This window comes from Botryllus schlosseri, chromosome 15, assembly GCF_051294905.1.
Source record: "Botryllus schlosseri isolate E-star chromosome 15, Bs_hap1, whole genome shotgun sequence".
Lineage (NCBI taxonomy): Eukaryota > Metazoa > Chordata > Ascidiacea > Stolidobranchia > Styelidae > Botryllus > Botryllus schlosseri.
Genome location: NC_137250.1, coordinates 13732307 through 13750756, shown reverse-complemented (window position 1 = coordinate 13750756; position 18450 = coordinate 13732307). Strand labels below are relative to the sequence as shown.

Sequence of the window (18450 nt, the reverse complement as noted above, 5' to 3'; positions counted from 1 at the left end):
TATCCTACCAAGATCACGATATCTGCAGGTAATTAAAATAGCATCGACTATAGCGCGTACATCACTGGTTTTACGGGTTTGAGCGCTTAAACTATCTGATAAAACTACAATCCTCGATCCTCGGCGCACGACATCAATTATCCAATTAAGACTCTCGCTTACAGCGACTAATTCTGCTGTCGCAGGATCGATAGCCTGACATAGGAAGGATTTATGCGAAACCTCGAGTGATTTAATATAAAAACCGGCGGCCCAACCATTTACAGTCTTTGAACCGTTCGTCTAAACGTGCAATCTATCCCTGTAGTTAGCGTATATATATTCTTCACTACTTTGTTTAATGATTTCCGGGTGATCTGATATCTTGATCGCTAGTGAAATACCTATGTCTATAGTATATCCGAGATTTTTCCCTATTTCCCCTATTTTCTCGATGTGGAAATCGACGAGCCCGTTTCTGGTAAGCATATTAAACGTAATACTATCCTCAGAATCTGGGAAGATTTCTTGCCAGGCTTCTTCGACCAGGCCTTCACTTTGCGACAGTATTGATGCGCGAAAATTCATGCATGCCTGGTAATGTCTAAAATGTATTGAAGCTGCGCCACACTTGTGCTGAGGCGCGTACAGGTACACAGGTGTCGCAGCCATACCTCCCGCTTACATATCCTAAGGGCACTGGCGTAGCCAGGGGGGGGGCGAAAGGGGCGGTCGCCCCCCCCCCCAAATTTTTTGAAAATTTTCGTAAAATCAATAGATATTAGACTATTTTGGGGCAAATGTATGCAACCTAAAATTTTTCTTCGCGCTTCGCGTGATTTAGTGTCCGTTCATGTCTTAATTTTATTATCGGTATCACGAAAAAAAATTATTCCGCAAATACCCATTATTGAATTTAGCTGCATTCTCAATTATGAGAATACAACCGTACCAGTAGATGCACTAGAGTAGCCTGAGGTCGTTGGGTTGATTGAATCTGTAGGAGTGTCAGTTCAGTATGGGGGTTGGGGACTGTTAGCTCCTGCAACTTCCGTTCCGGGACACACGAAGATATAAAAAATAGGCTACATGCGACTCCGCAAAGTGCGCTCCCAAAATGATTGACGACCATAAAACCGACCCATGTATTCCGAAGCCTTCGATATAGATTTTCGGGTGCTTAAATGGCTGGCACCTAATGATCCTGTCCCTGCAATCAGACCCCTCCAACATAAACGCAACTGGCACAGGAAAATATCACCACCTCCCGTTAAAAATTGCTAATTTGAAATTGAACGAGTCTGATCAAAGGAGTTTTTTTAATTTGGTCTGGTATGTATCAGCGATTTCAATCTTTAAAGTAGCGTCAATCTCTACCAGAGGTTACGCCCAAACCGTGCTTCAACGGAGTAATAAGAATGGACACCACTTGCTCATATAGACGTACCAATATTATTGATCAAATTCTTTCATTTTTCAAAAAACATTTATGCTCCGCGCGACTAGGGCCGAAATTCACACTGATTGTTCATCACTTTATGTCAGCGATTTGGGCTCGTCCGTGCAACGACCGCCTAATACAAGCTATAGTTGGCAACTGGAAGCTTCCATAGAGTATGTGTGTGTGTGCGTCTAAGAATCGTATGTATAAAGGGTAGTGATGAAATTGCCTATGGCAGGATGTACGGTTCTGCGAGATGTTCCCACGCGAGATATCCCCTAAAGTCATAACCTCCCCCTGAACAAAATACAAATAAATTGTTTTTCTGGCTACGACCTTGCGTGTGCTCGATCTCTTGAGTGGTGACAGCATTCTACGCAAGTCATCAAGTAACAGCAATAAATGACAACTGTCTCGTCCGGCGTCCTCCCTCTATAGAACAGGGGCGGCCAACCCATGGCCCGCGAGAAGGTTTTGAGAGGCCCGCGGGTTCATTCTCGAAATTACTAATATTATCAACAAATAAATCACCAAAACCGAATAACCAAAATTTGATTAGCCTGACCGCGAAATTTGGGATTTTGCCGACTAAAATATCAGTTCCGAGCTCCGACGCATTGGCGTAGCCAGGGGCCAGCCACATTTTCGCAGATCGTGGTATATGACTATATAATGTACAATATTTCACGCGGCTAGGTCGGGGATCGACACCAAGTCTTCATGTCATAATTGTTATTGATTTTGATGCGTATAATATAAGTATTGTTTTCAACGTTACCTATTATCCGGTACGCTCCTATCGGAAGACTAAAAAAGCTCATCACCATTCAAGTGGCCCACGCAATGGTTCGTAAGTCTCATGTGGCCCTTTGGCCACCCTGCTCTAGAAACTCTAAATAGTCTTGCCGTGTGGTATGAACATATTCCTCAAGATGTATAATTAATCGCCCGCTGAATGTTTGATGACACCACTTCTATCAGCCCTGCCGGTAAATCTGATAATGAAAACGTATTTGCAATATGCAAATACCAATATAATGAACCAATTTCATTCATTAACCATGAAAAATTTTCGCGCTTCGCGCGAAAGTGTTGTCGTCCTGGTTTTCCACAATCATCATTTGATCACATCCGTCTGTGAGTGGAATATATATAACGACCGCCCCAGATGTTGTGTTAATCATCCAATAAGCGCCCAAGTCCATCGATTTTACCTATTTTTTCCTTATCTTTAAGGGGGGGGGTCATTTACTTCATCGAATTTTTCGCCCCCCCCCCAAATATTTTTTCTGGCTACGCCCTTGCCTAAGGGCTGTTGTATTTTGTACCTTCTGGATTGCCTGCGCCACGGACTTTGTGGGCATCAAATATGCTTCGAAACCATACTCTATAACTGGGCCTATGAAAGCTCTATATATTGAAACAGACATGTCGTTGAGGCACCCCACGTCGCCCCACACAATACTCGCAAGACGTTTAGTCTTTTTGAGCAACGTTCTTTTACCAAACGCGAATGTGTTTTTGTAACTGAGTCGATAGTCAAACATAATACCTAAATATTTCTGTTCCTTATGTACTGAGAGACTTGCATTATCGATTGTTAGACACACTTGCGGCACCTTACGCCGTTTTGTAAAGATGATAACTGCCGATTTGTTAATATTCACGATCAGGCCCCGTTTTCGGCACCATACTGATATTTCAGTTAACGAGGATTGTAGCGTGCTCAGAACATTAGGAATCTGTAGTCCAGACTCCCATACGCAAGCGTCATCCGCATGTAGATTAATGTTCGACGCAATATTCTCGGGAAGGTCATTTATCAGTATTGAAAAAATCAGCGGGCTTAGTACACTGCCTTGTGGAGTTCCGTTATCGAGGACAAATGCATCTGATAGGTTCGACCCAATGCACACTTGGAAGGTGGAGTCTGAGAGGAAATAGCATATCCAATCGAAGATTTTTCCAGACAACCCGGTTTTACGTGATTTAATGATAAGTGATTCTCGCTACACGCGGTCATAAGCCTTCTCGAGATCTAGAAACACTGCGGCCACCGATCTCTTGTTCCAGATCGATTTGTAAACATCATCGTGTAGTGCCAATAAGCTGTGTCATGTTGACGGGTCTTCTCATTTTCTTGAAGGCCGCTCGCGACAACGCGTTGGTTGATATCAGCCCGGGGCCGACGGCCCACGTAGGTCCCGATCAGCCAGTCGAATTTGATCGTGAAATGATGCGATTTTAATTATCCAGGTGTTATTGCAACAAGTGCAATATGGGCGCATGTCGCGGCCTTATCATTAGAAATACAAATCCCGATGGTTTGAAATTCGATCCGCGATATGGTTGCGCCGGATAGAGTCTGTCCACTGTCCAGCAATGACGTTTATTCGAACATAGAAGATTCCTGCTCAAACTAATCGAATAAATGCGAATGCGGAAATTAAGAAATACAATTGTGAGTGTGACCCCTGTAGGCGAATTAATGGTTAATATAGGCTAACTTAAGGTTGCTGAATCCGATTCTGTCGTCAGAATTTCTCTATCCCCTCAGATTTTCTCGGTATATGTATTTTTCTCATTTTCATAAATTAATCAAGTCTCGGCTTTCGTTAGTGATATTACGGTCTGCGTACAACAGCCACAGGTCAAATATTGTTGTTGAGATCATCTAGAATGACGTAACCTTGGTTGTTGTAGAACAGAATAACTGAGTTGTCAGTGAACTTGAATCCAGTGATTCTCTGTCTTCGTTCAATCAGAAGCTCTTTTCGACCCCTAAAATTACACTGGTCGACAAATTTCAGAAAAAAAAATTTGACATAAAAATGTTAATGATTGATTCAGGCTAATTTCAGGTTGCTGAATCCGATTATGTCGTCAGATTTTTTCGGTATGTATTTTTCTCATTTTCATAAATTAATCAAGTCTCGGCTTTCGTTAGTGATCTTTCGGTCAGCGTACAACAGCCACAGATCAAATATTGTTGTTGAGATCATCTGGAACAGTGGTTCTCAACCTTTTTTTAGACACGCCCGCCTTTATGATAGTGAAAAATTTCGCGCCGCCTTATCTTCGTATCACAAAATCCAACCGGGATGCTAGCAACCCCGGTGCCATGGAAGGTTATGACTGTTGATGAGAGAATTCGAAAATATGAAATGTGAAAAAACACATGTGAATTGGAGGTAAATCGTGCAGATCGCGAAAAATTTTTTCAGTTGACCGCTTCTTCGCGCCCCGCAGGTTGAGAACCACTGATCTAGAATGATGAAACCTGGGTTGCTGTAGAACAGAATAGCTGAGTTGTCGGTGAACTTGAATCTATTGGTTCTCTATCTTCTTTCGATCAGGACCTCTTCGACCCATAAATTTATATGCGGATGCAACTATTTTCAGTCGGTAACAGTTATCATCTTTATATACCACTCTTCGTTTAAAGATTGTAATTAGTAGTTCCGTACCTAATTTATAGTTCCATACGTTATCCATCGTTATACATCCGTCCTGCAGACTTAATCGGATAATGTATTTTGTGACAGCACACTGCTCTTTCGTAAAACGTAAAAGTTTGCAAACAATAAACATTGTATTGTTGGTATATTGTGTAGAAGAGAGTTGTTCACTCTGGTTTACCCGAATATGTGGCCCTTTAAGCTTGTTTTGAAACATTGAAAGAAACAGGATGTCTGCTTTTCCGAAGAAAAAAGTGTTTATCATGATAACTTGAAAGAATTTACCATCATTAATCTCCACCTGAATACTTATTTCATGCTAATTCTCCCTCTCCAGTTTCTATATATTGTCGCATTTTATCGGAATCGAGGAACGCTGTTTCTGAACTGATTTTCTTTTGGTTTATTCCCATGATATAAAGGGCTTCTTTTGCATTGTCTATTATAGACAACCAGATGAATGGAGACTGCTTACTAAGACCTCAACACGAAACCTGAATTGCGTGTTACTTCACACTAGCAATAAATATGCATCGGTCCTAAGACAGTCGGACCCCTCTCGACATAGGACATTCTGTGGCCTACACCAAATACCACTTTTTCTATGCTGGAACGGAGCCTGAGATTAGCATTGGTTAATTTCGAGGCTTTTTGTTAGTGTTTAGCATGATTAAACGCCAGTTATAAATACAAAAAGCTAAACAGATAAAAGCCATTTTATGGGTCTTTATTTCAAGTATCGGGCCTGATAGCCTACACGAGACTTGAATTAAGACATGTAAAATCTCGCATCTGATATGACCATAGGTCGAGTCCTGCGCAATGACTCGAGTCCAAGTCGAGTCAATATACAAAGTGATTCGAGTCGTGTCATTTTCCATTTTTAGAAATAGGACTCTCGAGTCAACGAAAAATTGTGACTCAAATCTGACTTTAGTCGAGTTACTACATTCCTGCTGGACTACTATGAAAAATAATAAGTATACTCCGTTACTGACTACATCCTAAGTTACTACGGCCCGACAACATTCTCTGTGGCTCGTGGAGGCGTAATATCGGGAAACTTAATAGAAATATTGATAAAAATGCGCATTAAAATATTCAATTACTATAGCGATTTAATTATACTTATTCTTGATATAGTTTATCATGATATAGATCAAGTTACAATCTATAGGAGCCGTATGCACCAACATGTTTTGAACACGAACAGGAGCTCAAACAGAAGCTCCAGAGTCAATTACATCGTCAAATTGATCGTGATCTGTTGTTCTGCTGTCCCTGGACCTCTGGAGGCTGTTCAGTGCTTTGTAGTCGACGTCAGGAATCGTATGTTCCTATGATTTGCGCTCGCGGTCGGTAGTAGATAGGTTGGTTTTTGAGCCGCAGGTCTCAGGAATCTCTATATTTTAGTACTTTGAGTGGTTCTAGGTTACATGAGTGGAATATCTACAGTATACGCGTTCCAACAACGATAAAGCGTTGCAATAATATGGAGATTCTCGGATACGTCAAAGTTGATGAATACCGGTATTCTCAAGTGATGTCGTTAAGAAACCAGCATCCGAAATCTCCATAGGGTGTGTGTGATATGGAATAATATTATGTTGCAGGAAGACGCATTTACATATGCAACAGAATTAACATGCAACTGAAGGTTATCAATTCCGATATTGCCGTGCTGCGCAAAAAGGAGACTATCTACTTTTGAGTCGAAAGTCAATTGCTAGAGATTTAGGCTGAATATCATTTCGAAGTTTACTGTATGGGTCAAATTGCCAAAAATGCCAATGAGTGCCCGAATACTCGAGTGATAGCGACCAAGAAATCAAGAAACCAGTCATGAAAATTTGCATAATTATCACTGATTTGGAATTGTATCATGTTGGGGGCAGGTAGCCTACATCGACCACATTCATCTCGGTTTCTACAATAGCATATGCAACTGAAGGCTATCTCCAATCTGATATTGATGTACTGCGTAAAGAGGGGACGAACTACCCTGGGTCAGTTAATGTTGCATTTTCTGATTTTACCGTTAGCACAATCGACCGACCTCGGGGCCTACGCAGCTGGAAATGCTAAATAGGATGATCAAAATGGAAAGGGATTGGTTCGGATCAAAATTGATCTTTTAGATTAGTTAGAGCTTTCAGTGCAAAATGTTTGACACAGCAGTAAATTATGTTGAAGTTGTCCATGCTGGTTATGAAGCTAACAACATTGTGTATTCTGAAGCTTGACCAAACGCAGATTCTACATATCTGTATATAACGATCGTTGCTCAAATATTCAAATTTCCATCCTATCCTGGGATTGCCATTATTTTCATCCCTAATTTTGACGAAGTGATTGAGGATGGCCAGCTTTTTGAATCTTGGTGATGTTTCTGGCACATGAGTTATATCAAATGAACATTTGTATTGTTTTAATGTCGATGTATTATCTCCATGTCTTCGATTACTTCATAAAATCTAATAAAATATTTCGTTTCTGCTTATAATTACTATTTTACTATTAGTGCGTCCCGCGAATGAGCTCAGATGTTGAATGGGGCCCGCGATCTGAAAAGTTTACTCACCCCTGAATTAGACACTCAGAGAATTCGACAGGGTTTGCGCCCTTACCAAAAAAGCAGAAAACTCTCACTCACTGAACCTGGCACCAGCGTTAGCGGGTTCAGTTGCGTTGCCGCACTGCGCGGTGAAGTGCCGATCTCCGAGTCAAGACTCGGGAATATTAACTAGATTGCCGCGTGGGCGAAGACGATCAACGCCACGATCGAAAACGGCAGACCCATGTTCAACTGCTGTTGATATGCAACCCTTCTCCGCTTCAACTTCCAAATCTCTCATTTGAATATTTTCTACTGCGACCGAGGGCTACCAGTAGACACTATAATGTATTATTTATCTTATGTTGGTATAACGTTCCTTTCATGTTCGCAAGTAGGGTAGGGTGCTGGTTAAAATCATTCTGCCCTTGATTGAAATCGATTTTAATCAATTAAATAATTCAGAGCTACTCAACAGTACGAACAAAAGAAAATGGGATGAATGACGACAATGTCAATCACGGTAATGGATAATAACGCTTAAACTTTAATACTGTGGGGCTCTGAATCATCATCCAGATAGCTGAAAACGTTCAACCTATATGGTAATGATAGCTGAAAAAGTTTAACCTATGTGATAATGATGGATCGCCAGAATCATTACTGATCTGTTCTAGTAGCGAGGAAAAATGTTGAGTCAAATCGGGACCATCCATAATAGCTGCATCTTCATCTTGATCGATGGAGTGGTTACTGCCACTAATCTGGATCAGAGATGAGGGAATCTTTCGAATTCGATAGAGACTCCGGATTGCGCTTCGTTTGCGGTATCCCGCCAGTGCCTCGGAAATAGCAGCAGCATGTCGCAGACAACCAACTAGTATCCACAGCAAAACGCTAACACATTGATTGACTATCTCTTTTTGCTCTTTTCCCTCTGTCTGTCAAACAGCTGAACTATATACCGGTGCCGGTGACGAGATGCTATATCCGGTTTATATAAAATGCACATGATTGTCCGATAATAACCTACATTCACGCATCTCGTCCGAAAATTTGAAGAAAAAAAATCACTAGAATCAAAATGATAAAATTAAAATCAAAAATCAACGAAAAAACCTGATTTAAACCAGAACCCTATTCGCAAGCAGTAGGGACACTATAATTGCTAGGTTATTATTTCAATTGTGTGCATATTTTATTTTATGAACTGCAACTGAGCAAGTTGTATTAATTTAATATTAAATCTTCTCATATGACATTATTGGTAGGTGCTATTGTAATCGGACTATACCGGAATATACTATGAAATACCTGGTTGGATTGCTCAGCACGACATGTCTGCTGGCTGCGTGTGATACCTCTGTAAAGAACAGGTTGAAGAACCCTGCTAAACATAGCGACATCGCCGTTCCAGACGTTTTAAATAACATCCAAGCGAAAAACAACAATCAGATCCTTCGAAAATCGGAAGCATCTTCCTTTCTCCCTGGTGTATCTTCACAAGACAAAGACACACAGTACTGGGCTATGATGAAACTCGACAGCAAGGAGGAGGCGTCGGTGCCAAAGACCAAGACAAGACAGAATATCGACCATTTCAGAGAAGCATTTGTTGACGTTGTGGATTGCAGCGGCCAGAACTGTAACATTCGCGTGAGCGGAATATTTGGCCATCATTCTCCATACAAAACTGTTCACGGACGGCTTCTCCACGTACTAGACACGGATCGGGCGGACTCCCACTTCGGATGCACCAAAGAGATTAGCAACGCACGTGATATACAAGACAATGCAGAACAGTGGATAGCGGTGATATCGAGAGGGAAATGCAGCTTTGTTTTCAAGATAAAGCTTGCGCAAAGATACAATGCCAGTGCCGTCATAATATACAACGAGGCCGGTCAGAAGGATGTTGCATTTATGCAAACTCAAGGTGAGTTTGTCATTTTGTAATATGACATATATCAATGGTTCTTAACCGGTGTTCCATGGAACACTTGGGGCTCCGTAAGCCAGTGTCAGGTGTTTTCCGTGGATCAAGACACACATTCAACGTATAGGTATGATTTGTAATGATTAAAAAAAAACATTCATGGCCACCATGGGTTGCAGGCAATTATGCAGTATCGGTAGTCGAATTGTGACAGCAGTGTTGGCTGTGGTGGTATACGTCGTGTGCCGTGACGTACGCAGGGGATGTTGGGGATCGAAAGTACCTAATCTATGAATAGTAATGTACTCGATGAGTAGTTAGATGTGTATCGTGGCGAACTTTGTTCCGCAAACGCTTGCTGATTCGCTTGAGTGTTCCAGAGGTTTGTGAAGGTTCATAACAGTGATGAGTATCGGACGGACTAGCATGGGATTCGGACCGGATTTTGAGCAATTTTGAGACAGTCGGAACGGATTTGGATTCTATTCGGATATTTTCGGATAGTTGTAATTTCTGCTTCGGATATTATTGGATAGTTCCAGAGGTGGTCAGTAACGAAGTGCTTCTACTTTTTCGAAGTACTCAAGTAGTTTTCCTCTACTTCTAGTGCTTACTCAAGTAGATCTGATTTTCGCTACTTTTACTTCGTAATATGTTGTGATCTACTTACTTACTTTTCGCTATTTTCAGTTTGTCAAGTAGAAGTAGTTTAATCGGCGAATCAGGAAGATAGCCTGACGAATTTAGGGGCTGTTTTTACGGAGTATCAACATTTGATTTCCATAAAAGTTGATTAAAGCCCAGAATTTTCGTCGCGCTTCGCGCGCAGTGGTTACGGGGTCACCACTATGATTTCACGAAAGTATTGGTGAATATCATTTCGGTAACGGGTTGGTGTGGTTCCGTTCACACCGCTTTGTCGCCCGTCGCCCATATAAAATATTTCATCACAGTATATATGGCTCGTCATAACGTTTGAAACTGATGTTTCGCAATCTAGAATTTACTTATCATATCGTCCATGGCGTGTCCTAATCTGGAAAAGTGAACTCGGACTTTTTTTGTTTGTTTCAGAGCTGTTTTAGCATACCAACCTTCGAAACTTTCTGGACTAAAGACATGAAATACATGTTCCGCTTTTAGAAGTAGTAATTATATTTCACTTTCAATTCCCCGCAGTGTCATATAATTTGAGTTCTAATTAATATCAGTTCTCTTGTCTGGATAAAATGCATGTTGAAGCATAAAAGCAAGTTAAGTAATGCCTTCCATTTCTGTAAATAAAGCTACACAATATATCATTTTTACGATCCACCATATTTTTATTAACGTTTACTAATCGCGCAAAATGTTTACACCGTATCCTATACAACTTCTCCGTATTGCTCTTCGACCAAACTCGGGCCTTATAATATGGGGGAGTGCGCCATACCATGATATTTTCCAAAACGTGCTGATGAAGTGAACAGAGGATTAGTATCGCATTCCCATTTCAATACTATCACTCTCATCCCATGATTCGGACGAATGCTTAGGCTGTCAAAAATTGGATACCTCCTGGCACGCATCAATTTGAATCAAGCTCGGAACTTTTCGCATAGCTCAATATGCACCTTTTGACAGTCTATTTGAACGAATTATGATCGTTTTCACAACTACTTACTTACTTGAGCAGACTTAAAGTCAGTGAATTCTACTTCTACTTCAAGTAGTTTAAGGTTGCTTATGAAAGAAGTATTTCTACTCGTACTTGAGTAGATTTTTTTGTCGCTACTTCTACTTCTACTTGAGTAGCTCTCTTGACTACTTTGACCACCTCTGAATAGTTGAGACCAGACGTGACTTCATGCCAAAAGAAAAAATCGTTAGCTGGCCAACCAAACACCAACAGTAAATACGTTCTGATAAGACTGGTAGCACTGTAAAGTTGTTCTGTCAAACGTTCAAGCAAATATATTGGCTAACCCTAACCTAAAAAACTACTCGCCGGTTAGCAGGATTCTTCGGAAAAGTTATTCGATTCGGATTCTGAACGGCATTATTCGGATTAGCATGGATTTTTGGTTGAGATTTTCGGATTCGGGCAGATAGTTCCTCAGAGACTCGAGCTGTCGGATGGATGGATTCTCAGAAAGCAGTACCCGCTCATCATTCATATCCACTGATTTGTATATGCATGAGCTAGCTTGATCTTTATACTGAGATAGGGTGCGTCTAGCTAGGGTTACCAGCGTTTCAACGTCTCTCCGAATTGAATTGTAAGTTTGCGATTATAAAATAGCCTAGTTCTACCTGCCAGTGCAGATTTTTAAAAACTGACTCAGACTTCGATCCGGTTTCGAGGTCGGCGTCCGAACAATTAGATAGGTTAGTTGTTAGGCTCTGTGACCCAGTAGCCTACACTATACAAAAATACATTTTATCTATTGGGTGAATCTATGGTTGTCGTTAGGGCTTGGCAAAATGGAGTACCCAACTGATCCGATTCTGAGTCGAATATTGAGCCTCGAGTAGAATATTCGAATACCACTCATTACGACCAATCTAAGTTTTATGGCTCCAACGACAGGAAGAAAGTATCGAAAGCATATTTAGTGCAATGTATTAAGTTGACAAAGTAGGCTATATGTCGGGCCAACACTCAGCGAGTGAGCGAGTTTTAGTAGCTGAAATATGGTAAATTACAATTTATAATCCTCCATAATCCGAGGTCATCATTTCTGCAGCTCACTACGGCCTGTCTGTTTATTACAGTGGAGAACCGATGCTACCATTTCGTACCGAATATGATATCTATCTATTGCTTTTTTATTATCATTGACCGATAACAGATGCATCGAGGCCGAGAATGTCATATGATCCAGTATCAATTTTGCGAGTGAAATGGAGAATAGAATAATCTTGAACGAGAATACGGGCGATGCATTTCAATTCAAATGGAACTGATACTGGATTACGTTCGACCACACGTGCTACCAAAAAATCTGAAGTAAAAACAAAATGAAATCAGGGCTGTGACTATGACTCCGGATATTATCAATATGCCGACCCTGACTCCGACTCCGGCAACTCTAAACACTCCGACTCCAAATACTTTCTTCATATAATTCCAATTCCTACTCCAATATTTCTGTAAATTAATCGTTTATTGCTGTATTATTATTATACCAAATGAACCTATTTATTTAATTTAAAACAAATTGTGCTCGCAGAAAGAAACTAAATTTGTGAACATAAAAAGCCGAATAACTTTTATAACTGCAACGCCACTAGCGTTTGAGAACATTTGGTTCGATGTTGAGGTATTAGTTGGAGTCGGAGTCCGAGCATTTTAACAAACTCCGACTCCAACTACAGCTAGTATGTGTTTCCCTGACTCCGACTCCAAGAGTGTCACAAACTGCAGTGACACTGGCTCCAATAATGTAAAGTTTAACGAAACTCCGACCCCGACTCCTCAGCCGAGTCTGATATCCAGTAGCAAAAGCGATGCGTCGTCGAAAACCCCCGTTAACGGGGTGATATAATCGCACTCGCAGTAGTACAAAACACCGTCGTATATCTTCCAGGGACAAGAATACCTTCGTTGATGATCGATGCTTCTAGCGGACAAATGTTGACAGCTCTTATGAGAACGTCATCACCCGTGTGGGCGAAAATCTCTGCGGGAACAACAACTATTGACACGATCGACAAAGATATCGTAAAAGCATGGATAAATACGACCGCCACTATTCATTTCCAATCAAAACAAGACGGGTCCCCAACAAGGTCGATCAATAATATTACTTCCGTGCTCGGGATCCATTCTCCTTCGACATCAGTTTCCGGGAAATTAGTTCACGTCAACGACGTCGAGTCTAGTGATACTCATTTCGGGTGTTCCGGGCTAATATCTAACGAAGATGAGTTGAATACTCCGGACGGTAAATGGGTGGCTTTGATGGCCCGAGGCGAATGCTCCGTTCTGGCGAAAGTTAAGCTTGCCGAGAAATATCACGCGAGCGCTGTCATTGTTTACAATCGGAATTACATCGAGGAAGAAAAGGGGGTGCCAGTTTACGGTGAGTGTAATCTTTATGCACCAATGATGGACGGATATTGATTTCTGAGAAGCCGAATCCGTCTGACAGCTCGAGTATCAGAGGAACTATGCGTCCAAATTCAACTAGTCCCAACAAAAATCCATGCGCATCCTAATACTGCCGCCCAGAATCCCAAAAATCCGAATCGAATAACTTTTCCGCGAAACTTTATCGTACAGCTGAGCTGCGAGTATTCTTTATAAAGGATAAGGTTGGGGTTGACTCATATATATTTCCTTGGACCTTTGACAAAACAACCTAGGAGTGTTACCAGTCCTATCAGAACCTTCACTATCCGTGTTTGGTTTTTATTGACTTGAAATCACGTCTCGTCAAGTGACGTCCCGTCAGAACTATCAAATATATCCAAAGCAGAAGTTACAACTATCCGAAAATATCCGAAACAAAATCTTCAATAGAATCCGAATCCGATCCGATTATCTCAAAGTTGTGATAAATACAGTCCGAGCCCAATCCGAGTACGTCCGATGTTCATCACTGTTATGCACTGATTCAGTCATTGGTTGGTTGCATCGAATTGTCACTGGGAGACATTATAACTAATTAGTAATTACTGTAAATGTCGAGATCGATCGAGAAGATACAACGATAAATCGACTTCTGAATTCTATACAATTCTATTCAATTCAATTCAATTCATGCAGTCTATGCTAGCATCATTAGTAGGCACCGCACGAGCGACCAGTTGTATCATCAAACAGGATTTGTTAGGCGGTTTGCGATAGAAAACGAGTCCGGAATTTATTATATACATCTACTAGGCCTACTTGCTAATGTAATCATAATATCTGTGAGTATCAATGACCTTTTCTGTATGTGTCCAAAGTGGGGTAATGAACAGTATAACGTTGCAGTAATTTTAAGGCCTTGTCGTTTAGACTTGCTTAGCGAATGTAATTTTAAAAATAACGCTGAAGACTTCTCGTGTGCCCCCTATCAAGAGTTGAAGGTACAATAACAATAACAATAACAAGCATATCAGAGATTCAAATGAAGACCAATTCGGCGAAGTGTGCCGTAACAGTTGAGCGGTGTGTGTGTGTTATAGAATACTGCAAGGGTGATCTGCTTTACGATTTGTGTGATTAGGTTCCTCCACAGCTTTCGCTTCTCTGGTCTCACAAAAAAGCATTAACGATTTTGGTTGTATATTTCATTTTATTGTATACGGATATATTCGTTAAAATCGCAACGTAATGGTTGATAAGGATCGCAACGAGAAGGCAATTCCCTGTGGTTCAATTGACCGCAGTAGCAAATGAAGGAAATCAAGTTTTTCGCCGCTATAGCACTGTTTTGTCGTAAGACTATTATTGCTTGGTGCCTATTCGACCGGGAAAAATTATATCTGCTTGGCGCTGGCGTGTGCATAATGCACGAATTGATACTATTCGAAAACATATATCTTACGAACAAATTGACGTCAGTCATGAGAATTGAATACATGACCGCATAATTTGTCTGTTATACTCATGGTAATGATACGTGATGAGCCTAATGTAGAGATGGGACCAATGATGGCGGGAACAAAATTTACAGTAACACTGATGAAAATACCTGGTTTCGTACATGACAAGTGAGTTATATCGAATCCCTACTAATGGTAACCTATTACTATAGAGATAGAGTAAAATTGTTTGCATTTTCTAGACTTCCCCTATGAACCAAAACCAAAAGCAGATGATTCAATCCAGAGGTCTACAAGCACAATAAAAACATATGAGTAAGCCCACTTTGATTCTACTGAAATAAAACAATCATAAAAAATACTAAGCCAATAAGTTTCTCAATGCCACACGACGGGCGTATGTAGCGTAAGACGTGTGTGGTTTATATTCCAAATAGTTGTTCGATTAGCGGGGTATGTAGTAGGATAATAGAAACGAGAATGAAAATGGCATATTATACATCTGCGCTCAACCATATGAAACTTATCATCGATTATTTGCTACAAACTCCTACTTTGCGTTGTAGTTCCTGACAACGCACTAAATTTGCATATGTTTTGGCAAGGATTTTTGATTCATCATATTTATAATTCCGACAGGTTCAAATATTCCTACGTTTGTTCTTGGGGTAAAAAATGGAAAACGATCATTAGAAACGCTGAAAGCCGAACGTTCCAACGTTGTCGTTGATATCTCAATCGACCCGCATATGCCTCATCTTCAAACATCTCGGAAACGATCAAGTAATAGTGCAAGAAGCGTTCAATGTTCAGTGCAATCATTGATCCTAAGCATGTCGATTTTATTGTTTTATTTGTCTTCATTATAAACACGCCGTTACGCTGTTCAGTATTTTATATCGACTCTATATACATTTGAGTCACTGGTATCGTGATTTTGTGAAAATCATCAGTCACTTATAGTAACATCCGATTAACGCTTTGCAGTGTACAGTGGTACATTGTACAGAAACAATTATTGTAGCGAGGACGGACTTCTGTAGTCCTGAGTGGTCCGTATTTGCTTGTAGTGCATTCATTCGTTGATGATTTTAGGCGAAACGTTTTAATCCAGGGGTGTCAAAACATACGGCCCGCGGACCGCACCCGACCCATTTCTCGTACTGTACTGTATGCTAATCGTCGGATTTTTGCCAATTCCATTGTTTGCGAACAAAGGTGATGATAGAATAGAAGCCCCATTATCCGTAATATAATGAAATATAGTATTATGTAGGCTTGTCACTAACGTATCCCAGTAGAAAACAAGGGCACGGATTTTGAGGAAACATTTTGGAATCACTTTGACTGGGTCCGGCCCGCGAGCAATCTGATGATTCGTATCCGGCCCGCGACGCATGTTGAGTTTGACACCCCTGGTCTAGACCTTTCATGTTCAGTCAGTTGTGTGGAATATTCAATATACAATATACGTTAATCGATCTTGGTAATTTCGATGCTTTCGACGGTTCTTGCTATACGTTTATAAATTGATTCGTTCCTTCGTCTCAATACAATGATTTCATTACTGTGAGATGTGAAACTGAATGGCAGATTAATCTTACACGATGTAGCCTACCGCAGCACCTGACACTCATGCCGGATTGTCGGCATACGGGCGAAGCACGTCAGTAACGGGACATTCAGAGATAATCCTGCGATATATGGCTTCGCTTAAATCTACATCGGCCTCATTTACGCTCTTCTGTAGTGCAACCTGAAAATGAGATGGATCAAACGAGTTGTTGACTCCCTGAATCTGACGGTGACATATCTTTGTTCAGTTTTCACTGTTGAACATCGCATTCATTCACAGAAATAATGATGGGCACATATTTTCCGTCGGCGATAGGGCTACAATAAAGGTAATATTGTGTTGGCTAATATTTTCAGTTAAATTGATTTATCACACTGCATCCACGTTATAAACAACGTATTAGCGGCAGCAGCCCGATAACTTGACGGAGTAAGGTGTAACGGATCGCTGCTATCAGCACATTGAGAGGCGGGCATGTGGTCAAAGTAGTCAGCGTTGGTACTAGCTACAGGGATGGTGGTGAGGTTCATCTTCGCGTTCACAAATGAACCTTGATAGGTTCGGCACTGTGAACCTTTTTCGTATATTACAATTTTTCACGTCAGAATAACGTCTTTAGTTGAAATTCGGCACCAAACGAGCATTCACCTTGCCAATTTCAAAAATTATTTGTTCCAAAGTTTGCTCGGAATATTCATATTTCCGTTTGTGAATCTTTAGTGACTCTCTGCTGTGAGCTTTGCCCGCAATCACACAATAACAAGAACGACAGATACACTACATGTGGGAAGTCAGCGAATTGTACTTATAGTCAACCAATCAATTATTTGCATCAACGAAATTGATATGGAGAATGCACCGTTGTCTGATTTATCAGGCGTACTGGATCCAGAATTCCTACCTAAGTGTTGGAGGTTTATCTAGGCTTCTCCTCGCCATACCATCCGCGTATGCGGTGTCTTACAAAAAGCCGAGAAGTGGGCCGTGCTATAAGTCGGCAGTTACGGAATAAAAATGAAGAATATCGGCCTGGTGTAAATGACCATAGTAGTCGACAAACACCACGAATACCTCAAAACCAACCAACGAAATTGATATGGAGAATGCACCGATGTCTAATGTATCAGGCGTACTGGATTGATATTGTCCGACTGGGGTGTTGGCTACTGCATAACTTGTTTTTGAGATAATATCTGGAGCAAGTACAGAAACCGATATTTCACTCTTAAGAATACATCTGTCCGGTCTAGCCGAGTCATCGTCGAAATTATTGGCTAAGCGACGGGAATTATTATAGCATTTGACCATAGATTCCTTTCGGGCTCGTGTACTTAAATCTACGAATTTCGACCAGATTTTTAGGCTCACAAGGTCATTTCAATCCTATATTCAGCCTCACAAGCTTACATCTGAGTATTGCAACCCACTTTTCAGGATTTGACGTAACCCGTGATTTGTGAAGATGGAGAAATCATAAACATTTGAGTAGAGCAAAGTCGAGTACCTGAGTGATTCGATTCTAAACCACGTATTATGCTTTGAGTCGAGTCTAGTATTCGAGTATCGCTCATTATCACGTCATAGCATAATTCAATATGTCAAAGTACAAATATGTACCTTTTATAATGCCTGTTATCCGTCACATTAAAGATGCTTTAGTATTTTTTCGACCATACCGATTTCATATTGCTCTTGATAATGTTGCGGGATGATCATGACGTAGTAACGTTCGTAGCGGTCTCGTATGTTTCAAGGCTTCCTCAGTTGAAAATAGTAACAAAACTGTAATTCTCATTAGTAATTTAACTTTCAGTGGCGACGGCAAGGAGCGTCTAATTTCAGTACTCGAACAAATCGTCTTTTTCTACTAGACTCAAATCATTGAAATTAATACTCGATTCAGATTCGAGCACTCGAATCATTGTGCCCAGCCCTACATTTGAGTAAGTAGCAATCAAATTTTGGTTGTACAAATGTACACTTTCTACTTAA

The 18450-nt window shown here is 40.8% G+C and overlaps 1 protein-coding gene across 1 annotated transcript; it reads left to right on the top strand.

Moving 5' to 3' along the window:
- Positions 1-7840: 7840 nt before the first annotated feature.
- On the top strand, positions 7841-17691 carry LOC145457868 (uncharacterized). The gene is made up of 3 exons (XM_080336157.1): positions 7841-9368; positions 12938-13432; positions 15522-17691. Exons 1-3 carry the CDS (start codon positions 8738-8740, stop codon positions 15749-15751), a joined length of 1356 nt encoding a protein of 451 aa, XP_080192283.1. The 5' UTR covers positions 7841-8737; the 3' UTR covers positions 15752-17691.
- Positions 17692-18450: the final 759 nt, after the last annotated feature.

Bases quoted from the DNA above. Each gene is read 5' to 3' on its own strand.
- LOC145457868 (XM_080336157.1), top strand. From the start codon at position 8,738: ATGAAATACCTGGTTGGATTGCTCAGCACGACATGTCTGCTGGCTGCG. The intron at 9,369-12,937 runs GTGAGTTTGTCA...TATATCTTCCAG, and splicing joins TGCATTTATGCAAACTCAAG to GGACAAGAATACCTTCGTTG. The intron at 13,433-15,521 runs GTGAGTGTAATC...TAATTCCGACAG, and splicing joins AAAGGGGGTGCCAGTTTACG to GTTCAAATATTCCTACGTTT.